A 12,611-nucleotide genomic window follows, 5' to 3' on the forward strand; every position below is an offset into this window, starting at 1 on the left:
TGAAATAATATCTTTTTTCTGGCTTTTCTGGCGGCGATTAATTCAAACAACGCTAATGTTGTGTACTTATCTGAAGTTCAAGGTCTATATCAGCCAAAATTTGGATATAAATTATCAGATTTTAAGATTATTTTAATGAAAAAAACAATGCATAAGTTTTCCTTTTTGATAACTTTATCAATGTAAATACTACATAATTAAATGAATGATCAAAGATTGTGCTCTGACTTGTATCATTAAAAGCAAAATCCATTTGTTAAAAAACCTCGTTGCGTATATGTGCATTAAAATAAGGTTAGGTTACACTGTGATTATACACAAAGTCTAAATACACAACAAGACTTTAAATTATTATTAACAGAATGTAAAAGGAGACTAAACTTGGGATTTGTGGTTTTTTTTCTTCTATTCTTCCCAATCTCACAAATAGCACAGAGTGGAGCGTTCACTGCTTGAGGAAGTGACCGGGTTCACTCCGCTTGATTCTGTCCTCTTGCAGAGACATACCATAGCCTGCGATGATAGTACTTTTGTATCCTACTTAACTTTCAGCATATACGAAGTGGGACGACTGGTTTTCCTGTTGACCGGTTGAGGTATTGTCAGTAAGTGAAATAGGACATATGATTTGGAAAAAAAAGTTTATACATGTACCGTATATTCACATACTGTTCAATGTGCCAATTCTGAGTTTGTAACAATGATGATATATCTCGGTATCATAAGTTATCATATGTTTTAAAAGTTACAAATGTTGGATTTATGTGTCTTTAATAATCCCTTTGACAATTGCTTGTATAAGAGTCGATAAGCGTCGTTTCCATATTTAAGAAAGTCAGAGTGGTATTTTGCCACAAAACACTTTTATTTTAGTAAAATACAAACCTTTTTGTTGCTAATTACATTTTTTTGTAGTGGACTTTAGCTTTGTTATGGAAGAAAAAAGTTTAGAATACTGTAATAAAGACGTAAATATAATATTATATAGTAAAAATAAAGATAATATCAACACGGCAGTTTTTTTTCGATAACGTTTTCAGGACTTTCTTACACACATATATATTATATATTTAAGTATATGTGAATGAATTTAAAAAAAAAACATATGGTGCTCATACGTTGTCATAGCTAAATTATTAATACAATATGTTTATGAATTATAATTATAGGAATCGATATACAGAGATAAGATTACGATTCGTTGTTTTCCGGTACATTGAAAAAATAAAATATGCTAGATGTTGATATCAGGTTTATACGCTGACATACTATTTATCATATTATGATAGTTTCGTACACTGACCTAAGTATTGATATTATACATGTACTAGTTTTGTAAACTGACCTAAAATTGATCGTACATTGATCATATCATACTAGTTTCAAACACTATCCTTACTGACCTAATATATATCATATTATACCAGTTTCGTAAACTGACCTTATATTTATCATATATAGTACTAGTTTCATACACTGATATAATATTGACCATGTTACTTTGTACAACGGAAAAGAATAACACACAAAACATGAACTTTTTAAATTGTTATTTATTAGAACAAAAAATAAAAATTGGGTTACGAGCAGATCAAGATGAACACATTAGGTATATCGTATCTAGTTCCATAGTAATTAATATTCTTGTTGTGGAAAGATAACGGCTATCTCGCCCATTCCTTATATAACTGTTATCGAAAGGAAATGTAAACAAAATTCAAATCAAAATTTTTGGGGTGATGTATGCTGCATATTGTATTTTCTTGAATGGACTTGGACATGGCAATAAATGATAGTTTAGTTTGGTTCACTATATTAACGTCCTATAAACAGTCAGGGTTATGTAAGGACGACCTCCCATGTATACGGTATGTAACGTGTATGAATTGTGTGGTGTGTGTTTTGGGAAACTGCGGTATACTAAAAGAACTGATGTATACATCAATCATGTTTCACATGTGTAAGGTATTTAATACGTATACTATATATTAAAACATCTAAATCATGAAGGAACCTGTCGAGAGACTGTACAAAATATTGAAGAAAAAATACCAGAACGTTTCAAATTTTCACTTTCGAAGTTCAATGGATTTATAACTTGTACGTAGCAAAAACCAAATTTCCCATTTCTAGAACTATATCACGTAATGTTGAGAAATTAATAATTTCATAATTTTTCTTTATTTTAGTCTTTTATGGCTTAAACTAAAGAAACATGATATTAAAATTAAAAACACATTTGAAAATTACTTTTATAAATGATTTTTTTTTATTTAGAAACACGAAGTTTATTATGACGCGATACAATTGTCAAGCAAGTCAAGGAAAGCAAAGACGATCTCTGTAATGACATTACGACATTGGTCACTAGGAGGAATTTGTAGGAACCATATGGATCATAAACTTTTGATATTTTTCTGTGATGCGATCATGTAACAACGAATATGATTCAGCTTATTATACTTTCTCGAATAGTGAATTCACGATATTTTCACGTTTTCATTCCGGACGAATTTACGATTTAACTTCGCGAGCTTTAATTTTTAAACAAAATCTTGATGTAATTGAGAATTGTAATTGAAAAAATGGATTTATTTTCGTAATTCAATATACACACAATAGTACACACTTTAAAATAAGTTTTTGGTTCGATCTTATAGAACTCATCTGTGACACAAGAGTAAAAATGAAAGTTAACTTAGACTAGACGTTTAAATAGATCTACACAATGTTAAAGATGCTCCACGCCGACAGAGCATAAATGATACCCATCATTTGATCAATAATTGGTGTTTAATCGTTTATATATCCATATGTCTAATGACAACAAAACATAATTTAAAATAATTTATTTTGTTTTCGGTGTAACATAGTGCCACGGATTTTTTTCGGGATGGAATTAATTATTTTTAATCTTTTTATTTGAAGTAAAATTAGAAGCTTTAACTTTTCAATGATCGTAATGGTGTAAAGTAAGTAATTTTGTAACTGAAGAAAACTACTAAATCACCTGCTCCTGTTTTTTATAGAAAAAAATACCATTTGCTAGCGGTGGAGCATCTTTACAGTATTCAAGAACGGGAAAACAAAGAATCAAAAGAACAAACAGTATTTGTTCTAAACATCATGTAACATCAAATTACGGGTAAAAATACAAAGTATGAAAATATCAAATAGTCTCTACATTAAGCAGCACTTTTAACATTTTTACAACCAATCACTCGGACATGAAGTTTACGTCATACATACAGAAACTACCCCGGGAAACAAGTACAGGCGGTGTAGTATGGACATTTCTTTTTAAGTTATATGTGCCGTAATTTTCATACTCACGAATAAAAAAGAGCTTTTCACGTTATTGACAACCAAATTTACCAACATATTTAAAATAATAATACTTACAATGCACAGGTTTTATTTTGATAAAATATGTAATATTCAAATATGAGCTCAAAATGAATTTTAGCAATACTACCATAAATCATTACATTCGCCTACATTGCAATGAAATGAGTACATATGGTCAGAACATGAGGCCAAGTTCAGGTCTACAATTTCATTTCGTATTTCCACGATGTTATTAGTAAATGTAAATGGACTTATAAAGATTGTGTTTTCATCTAAACATCCTTAAAGCATAGTAACAGGAACTTTTACAGTGCAAACATTTAACAACTTATGTTTATATGTTCATTATACTTTTTTGAGTGAATAATTTTCAGTTCTATTAATCAAACATTATGGTTTTCGATAGATTACTGAAGAAAAAAACTGCATGTCAAAGTCCTCACTAAGTAACGGCAAATATAATATTGTCAATTCAAACAAACGTTTCGTGAAATTGAAAAAACCCAGCTCGAATGACCTAGTTAGTAACCAACTAATTAATGACGTAAAAATATTTCATACAAAAAAACCATCATAGTTAATGTGTGTTTAGTGATATAATATGAAGCTACAAATATATTTGTACTTACGTATTTTAGCTGAAAACAAATACTATTTTAGCTGAATCAAGAAGAATGAATTAATTTAAAATGCGTTACATTTCTTCTCTTTTTCAAAGTTAAATAAGTCAACATGGAAACATTTTTGTTTTTGATCTGTTGGATAGCTAGAGCGCTATACACTCGATGTGTTCGGTTCTGATGGCACAAGATGATGTTCTGTGGAATTTGGTGTCACGATGGCTGACTGAGTGGCGTCGCCATAGTGATAGTCGGTGGCCGTCTCCACGTTGACGTATGTACTCTGTATGTTACTCCTCTGCTGTCCCTGTTTCATCTGTTGTTGTAGAACTGTGACCATCTCCCGTACCTCGTGAGCTAGTACGGAGAAGGTCGGACGATCATTTGGGTTAAACATCCAACATCTTTTCATTATTTTGTATCTGAAAAGCAAAAAAAAATGTTTTGTTTCAAATTAAGAAAATGAAGTCTAGAACTGTTTTAGAAAAGAATACTTTCAACTCATACTTTCCATAATGAGAATGTAGTCGCTTACTCTAGGATTTTTTCGTACGCTTATTACTTTGCTCCTCACTTCATTTTCATTATAACATTATTATTTGCTATGGAAAAATTAAGAGAGGTCCATTGAATGTCCATATTGGATGAACGCCAATGAATCGTTGTATTTCTCTGCTGACAAGGCTTGTTGATAGCTGGTGGAGCCTGATTTGAGTACTTACAGAGTATCTGGACAGAAGGGTGGTTGTGGCATCCTACGACCAGCCTTGATGTACCTCAACACGTCCCAATTATCAACTTCTGGGTAAGGGTTAACTCCCCTTGTCATCAGCTCCCACAGACACACTCCGTAAGACCACTGCCGTAACAAGAATGCAATACATAGCAATTATATTCAATTTGTTTACTTTCGGTAATAGATAAATATTTGATCACCTGTTCACTACTGATGCCGTCCTTTTTGTATATCCGAAATTTCTCTGTCCGGGTGATAATTCCCCATTGCGTGATACAACACCCCCTCAAATGATATCATACATTTGTCTATTTTCGGATTTCGTCGTTCTTTTAACTTAGTATAAAGGTTCACGTGCTGTTTCCATACAATTTTTGATGAACACCAGTCAATGGTAATACTGCTTGTGTTATGATTTTTGTAAATTGTTATAATTATTTCGCTTATTTCAGATGAAAACAAAAGCAAAAACTTTAAACATATAATACTGTGTTTCATCTCTCGAGTCTTGATATTATCCATAAGCCTTCTGCCCTCTGGATGATACTGGGAAGCTCAGGCCGATATGGAGTGTGACATCAAAATGGTTAAGTAATTATCTCTAAATATATGACATTTTTAGTTTCCTCTCAAATTAAGAACAGGAATGACATGGAATGTCAATAACTGAGTGACTATGTAAGTTGTAAAAAGTAATGCCACTGACCACGTCCGATTTGGAGTTGTAGTTTCCTTTCTCAAGGCTTTCTGGTGCCATCCACTTGACGGGCAGTTTACTCTTCTTATTGTCACTGCTGTAATAATCACGCTCATAGATATCTCTGGACAGTCCGAAATCTGCCACCAGGGCTCTAAAATTCTCGTCCAACCTATAAAAATACATCATACGACCTATAATAGTCACACTCATAGATATCTCTGGACAGTCCGACATCTGCCAACAGGGCTCTGAAGTTCTCGTCCAACCTATAAATATACATCATACAACCTATAATAGTCACACTCATAGATATCTCTGGACAGTCCGAAATCTGCCACCAGGGCTCTGAAGTTCTCGTCCAACCTATAAAAATACATCATACATTCTATAATAGTCACACTCATAGATATCTCTGGACAGTCCGAAATCTGCCACCAGGGCTCTAAAGTTCTCGTCCAACCTATAAATATACATCATACATTCTATAATAGTCACACTCATAGATATCTCTGGACAGTCCGACTACTGCCACCAGGGCTCTAAAGTTCTCGTCCAACCTATAAATATACATCATACATCCTATAATAGTCACACTAATAGATATCTCTGGACAGTCCGAAATCTGCCACCAGGGCTCTAAAGTTCTCGTCCAACCTATAAATATACATCATACATCCTATAATTGTCACACTAATAGATATCTCTGGACAGTCCGAAATCTGCCACCAGGGCTCTAAAGTTCTCGTCCAACCTATAAATATACATCATACATCCTATAATAGTCACACTCATAGATATCTCTGGACAGTCCGAAATCTGCCACCAGGGCTCTAAAGTTCTCGTCCAACCTATAAAAATACATCATACATCCTATAATGGTCACACTCATAGATATCTCTGGACAGTCCGAAATCTGCCACCAGGGCTCTGAAGTTCTCGTCCAACCTATAAAAATACATCATACATCCTATAATGGTCACACTCATAGATATCTCTGGACAGTCCGAAATCTGCCACCAGGGATCTGAAGTTCTCGTCCAAACTAAAATATACATCGTACATCATATAATAGTCATAAATGTATCACGTTCTGATGACCTTTATACTGACTGAATTTGCATGCATTTTCTCTAGTTAGCTACATCAAATGAAAATGACATTTCGTCGATGAATACATAAGTATATACCTGTGTTGTGCTATATGGGCGAAAATGACTACATAAACGAAAAGGAATCTGAAAGTTCTTGCAAATTATTTCGTCAAGAAATTTCGAGTAGTAATTACATTGGTCCATATGAAATGCAACCATAATGTAAACTCTTATGGATGAGATGTTGTCAGATCCTCAATAAAACGAAGTGGGAAATATGTATTTGTATCTTAATTAGATTTGTTCATAGATATACATCACATGTTCTGTAGATGTTACGTTCATAGATATCCATGGACATCCAAGTTCCCGCATCTAACCTATAAACATCTATCGAACAGCCAATCATTTAGCGTCATAGAAAGGTGGTTTAGATTTTAACCGAAATTGCCACGTAGTATTCCAACAAATCGGTGTCAGGACTGGTATTATATTTACATAGTTTCTGGCAGTTTCTGGTAGTAATATGTCCGACATATACTTATATACAGTTTCTGGCAGTAATATGTCATTACTCAATTTACATACATCTTCTGACAGTAATATGTCCGACCTATACTTCATTCCTATACTTACATACAGGTTTTGGCAGTAATATGTCAGTCCTATACTTACATACAGTTTCTGGCAGTAATATGTCAGACCTATACTTACATAAAGTTTCTGGCAGTAATGTTGTCAGACCATATGTCAGACCTATACTTACATACAGTTTCTGGCAGTAATATGTCAGACCTATACTTACATACAGTTTCTGGCAGTAATATGTCAGACCTATACTTAAATACAGTTTCTGGCAGTAATATGTCAGACCTATACTTACATACAGTTTCTGGCAGTAATATGTCAGACCTATACTTACATAAAGTTTCTGGCAGTAATATGTCAGTCCTATACTTACATACAGTTTCTGGCAGTAATATGTCAGTCCTATACTTACATACAGTTTCTGGCAGTAATATGTCAGTCCTATACTTACATACAGTTTCTGGCAGCCAAATCTCGGTGAACAAATTTGAGGCCAGAAAGGTAGTCCATACCCTGAGCTATATCTATTCCATAAACTATCAGGTCTTTGATTGTTGGATTCTGAAATGGAAAGTATGAGATATATCGTATAAAATTCATGAAATTTTGTAACTCTAAAGCATGTTTTTTATTCTTTGGGTTCCCTTTTTATCAATGCACCAAATCAAATATTCAACAAACTGATGGAGATGTATAAGGTACAGTTTGGATACATAAGAACGTACATTTTTGGCATTTCGTATGTAGGATAAGAGGTCACCGTGACTCATGTACGGCAGTACGACCAAGGGCATGTCATCCATCCCAAAACAGATCCCTGTCAGCGTCAGCACATTCTCGTGGTGGAAATCCTTCATACGCATAGCCTCCTCCAGGAAACTCTGAACGTCTATTTCTCTCGGACTATCGTCTACAAAGATTGTTTAAAATAAGCATCTTTGATATTTGGACTACACCATGATCGTATAACCGGCTGGTTCGCTCAGAGTAGCGTCTCATTAATTGTATATATATATATAATATTATATAAATTATCAATATATAATAATTTATATCATTTAAAGATTTATGTCGTGTGGAATATATGACTCTTTCATATGTACATATGTAGGATAGAACTATTCCACCCGAGGGTACAGAATTTTGGGTCAGAACCGAGGCTTGCCGAGGTTTCTGACCCAAAATTCTGTACCCAAGGGTGGAATAGTTCTATCCTACATAATTTACATATGAAAGAGTTATTTTCTCACATTGCTTGTCGAGTTACTTGCACGAAAGGTGAATCAGCCATTTTGTGACAAAATCTTAACTTCTTAAATAATTGATCGATTTTAAAAATAAAAACGCCATTCGAAAGAGCTCATCAAAGTTTGGTTTATATTAATAAATATAAACAAGAAATCTTAGGTAAAACGGTTTGAAATGCAAATTAAACAAATGAAATGGTAAATAAATCCGGCAAATCAATCGAAATAGAAGAAAAATGACGTCAACTTTGGCTGATATGACGTCATCTGATTGTTCGGCAATTGTGACGTCACAGCTATGTAAGATACATTTATCTTATATAGCTGTCTTTCATGGGACAACTCTATCTTACATGGCTAGCTATGTGAGAAATATAACTATTCTTGCTTTGTATTGTGTCTTCTTGTATAGTGAAACTCTTGTCCTTTTTATATTGCTATATCACTGAAGCATGCTGCCGAAGACAAGCAACACACCACACCCGGTCACAACGGGCGAACCAGTCGTCCCACTCCCTTTATGCTGAGTGCTAAGTAGGAGAAGAAACTACCGATTTTTAATGACTCTGCCAGTCTTGTAAATGATAGTACATAATATGAAAAGTAATACAATATTAAGATATTTCGTCTTTTGATTGTCGATTGAACTCACTGTGTAGTGTCTTTACTGCCACCAGCATATCTCCTTTTGTGTCTGGGAATGTGAGGTACCCTTTGTGTACACAACCAAAGTGCCCTGAAAATCAATATACATCTAAATCGTTACACGGGTTTAACACAAAATGATTGTTTCATCGTATACCGCAAAGAATGCGCCTATATTTATATGTATATCATTTTACGTTTGATCCCACCAGTTGTTTTAGACCAGAATTATCAATAAGAAGGTTATTTGTATCAAACATGAAGCATTCGTGGAACTGGAGTAAGTGTTATTTTGTAATTGTAAAGTAACGTATTAAAGAAATCAAGTCAATTAAGGAAATACTCCAAAACGCGATTTACAAATACTGACCTCTCCCTAGTATTTCCCCGAGCATGAGCCATTCTCGTTCTATCAGAAGGTTTTTGTCCCGGAGAACCAACAATGTGTCGTCATCAATACCAGATAAAAGCGAGGCTGCTGCTCCAGTGGACTCCGTCCTTCGCAGCTCTGCATAATCTAGAAGAAATATGAAATTTCAAAATTCTTTTTAGTCTACAACTGCTGTGTTTAAACTGGGAAAATTTGGAGATATTACTTATTCCTAAAAGCCCCAAAGACAAAAAACCATCGATCAGCATTCAGTACCTGTCGAAGACTACAAGCTGTCTCATAATATCTTCATAGAATATAACCATAACCATTCATGTTTTCAGAATGATGCTCAAACTCCCTGATATTGCACATTTTATACATTGTTATACACTGATTCTTGCTACTCTCCATATTGTTAATAGCCAGGACAATGTATTCTCCCTCTACATAGTCAAAATTACAAAGTGTGAAAATCCATCATAAACTCTAATAGTGCTGTTTCAATATAAGGACTAAACAAAACCACTCATGCTAATAACGAATCAAATCAAATGCTATGGTTACGATGTAGGATATAAAACTGAAATAGTGGAAAAGCAGTGTTTGAGATTTTATTTCCATACACTCGAATGAAAATGTAATCATATTGTTTGAGGTCTTTTCCACTGAACTTCTGCACACATACTAACCATTAGCTCTGTTTTGGATGTCCGTTGCCCTCTGGCCGTTCGTCTCTATGCGGACGGACTGGTACTCTGCCATATAGGGATCCAGTGGTTTTTTGAAAGGGTAAATATGTTTTGTTTTCAGGATTATAATCAACATGATGATTAGTATGCTAACGACTACGAGAGATGTCAGGAGGACGATGGTCGAAACAGATGACGTGTCTTTGGTCAAGGTAAAAACCAGGAAGCCTATGTCTCTCTTTATTCCTCCTGCTCTTACCTAAAATGTCGGAAAATTTATTTAAACAAAGACGTATTACAAAAAGTCTTAAAAACAATGTGTTGTTCAGAATGTCGAGCGCTTGCAAACGATATCAGACATACGATTCTGATAAACATTTCCTGTTGTAAAACGCGCTGAAAGAGGCCGACCTGAAAGACCTTAACGTTTAATAGGATTTTATCCACAATCAACCAATGATAATCAGATCAATATTAACTGGGCAATCTGATTTCATTTCTAATAAACGACAATTTTCAAACTAGACAAAGCTATATACAGTCGAATCTGTCTTAAACCATAGCCTTAATTTCTCTGCCCAAGCCGTATCAAACTTGACGACCGGCGGGTAGAAGTACACAGATGTGAATTTTGGGAAAATTGAAATGACAATCATATTTTCTGATTTTTTCATGTCGCTGTTAAAGAAACATTTGCGACCATGGATGACAATTAAATGAACGCTGGTCGCGTTAAAGAGAGTGCCGCTTAATGAAGTTAAAATATATAATGAAAACTTTATAGAAATGGTCATTAAGAATATAGAGATGGTGGTTAGTACAGATTCGATTGTATACGGGGTATAACGCTCACGAAGACAACCCTACCGTGACACGGTACTGTTGTGGCGAAGCCTGAGTAGGCTTGTTGTGTAGCGTGCAGTACATGATGGTGTCCTCCAGTCGGGTGACGTTACATGTTCCTTGTCTTCCTACACGTACCGATACATCCTCTACCGATATACCCAGGTTGACGTTTTCTCCCTTCAACAACAGAATGTCGATCTTACCTCGTTCGGTATTGATCAATACTATCTTATAACTTCATATCATAGAATACGAACATCGACATGAACATGAGATGAAACGTAAACGAGAGCTTGGTTTTCAGAGGAAAAAAACCCACTTTCATCTTACTCTCTTTAAAGTTATGTGTGCCATCACTGGGTGTTAATTTGTAAATGTTATTTTTCTTCAGTAATGTATTAAACCCATCAGGTTTGATGAATTAAGCTGTACGATCATTCAATTGGACAAACATATATGCTGCTTTATACACATTAGTTACAACACAGAGTATATGTACTGTAAAATTCTTTTTATGCCAGAAATCACTTTACAATTACTAATAACACTGTAAAAATGTGAAATGAAATCGTAGACCACAACTCTGCTTTATTGTCATTTCACTGCACTGTGGATGTCAATATGATGATTTTTTAGCAGAATCATGACATTTGTAGGTATCTAATAAATAACATCAAGACAATGGGTTTTTTATTTCCATATTTGGAGATCATTTCGATGATCCTTAGGATTCTACGACACTATCATACAAAATGACTATCCTACCCAAAATATTTACCTTGATGTCCAAAGTATCATCATTGATATCCATATAACGTAAATGTCGACTGTCACTAAACTTGTAGAAGTTCGGGTCGGGATAATACCGAAATATCCTCCAAGCCTGGTCCACCGTATTCTTCTGACCAAGCTCCCTGATATCGTCCATTTTGAACCAGATATAATAGTCGTCTGACCGGGTAGGGAGCTGTCCCTCTATATAACCAGTAATGTTAATCGATGGACAGTACATAGTGTTACCACTAGAAACAGCCTTACATTTCTGAAATTTATAAATACATCATCTACACGTGAGTGTTCTAAAGACTAATACTCAGGAAGCCATTTACAAAACAGACAGAAGATGGTAGAATGTCAAAAACGAAAAATCTATGCAAAAAAGAAGTTTTCGTCAAATTCAACCCTAGTCATAAAACAAAGTTAAGTTTAGAGTTTGTTTGTTTGTTTGATTAAATTAGCGTCCTAGAAACAGCCAGGGTCATGTAAGGACGGCCTCCCATGTATATGATGTGTTGCGTGTATGAAGTGTAGGAGTGTGTTTTGGGGACTGCGGTATATTCGTGTTGTGTCTTCTTGTATAGATTTTATAGTGCTGTATCACTGAAGCATACCGCCGAAGAGAATAACAGTTTCTGATATTTTACCTGAGTTGGTGGAGCCCTCTGAGTCTTGACAATCGTAACTCCTATTTGTGGATCTGACACAATGTGTAGATTGGTCCCCGTCACGGTCAGGTTTATACCACCACTGCAAATGTAAAACCAACAAGGACTTAACATGCGTAGGGCTGATTTTAAAAAGTGAACTGTCCAGAAAAGGCAGACACGACAACGGTACAAGTGAAACTGAAAATTGGTAAGACGATGGCGAACTGTAAAATCAAATTCATATTGGGGTAACTGCACGTACGATAGTCCATGTGCTGTGGTAGAGCAATCGTTTACGGCA

General features: G+C 34.8%; 1 protein-coding gene across 4 annotated transcripts in view; it reads right to left on the reverse strand.

Moving 5' to 3' along the window:
* Positions 1–1,535: 1,535 nt before the first annotated feature.
* Positions 1,536–12,611, reverse strand: part of LOC138304900 (hepatocyte growth factor receptor-like) — a 30,549-nt gene continuing 19,473 nt past the window's right edge. For 3 of the 4 annotated variants that reach the window (XM_069245268.1, XM_069245270.1, XM_069245269.1), the window contains 11 exons: positions 12,308–12,410; positions 11,662–11,925; positions 10,905–11,060; positions 10,038–10,296; positions 9,346–9,492; positions 8,983–9,066; positions 7,809–7,993; positions 7,535–7,644; positions 5,411–5,573; positions 4,691–4,827; positions 1,536–4,390 (listed from right to left, as the gene is read on the reverse strand). In XM_069245268.1, coding sequence (XP_069101369.1) covers positions 4,123–4,390; positions 4,691–4,827; positions 5,411–5,573; positions 7,535–7,644; positions 7,809–7,993; positions 8,983–9,066; positions 9,346–9,492; positions 10,038–10,296; positions 10,905–11,060; positions 11,662–11,925; positions 12,308–12,410 — 1,876 coding nt within the window. In that variant the 3' untranslated portion in view covers positions 1,536–4,122. Of the gene's footprint in view, positions 4,391–4,690; positions 4,828–5,410; positions 5,574–5,683; positions 6,253–7,534; positions 7,645–7,808; positions 7,994–8,982; positions 9,067–9,345; positions 9,493–10,037; positions 10,297–10,904; positions 11,061–11,661; positions 11,926–12,307; positions 12,411–12,611 lie in introns of those variants that run through there. The other variant, XM_069245271.1, reaches the window with a different exon arrangement.

The sequence above is a fragment of the Argopecten irradians genome, chromosome 12, assembly GCF_041381155.1.
Source record: "Argopecten irradians isolate NY chromosome 12, Ai_NY, whole genome shotgun sequence".
NCBI lineage: Eukaryota > Metazoa > Mollusca > Bivalvia > Pectinida > Pectinidae > Argopecten > Argopecten irradians.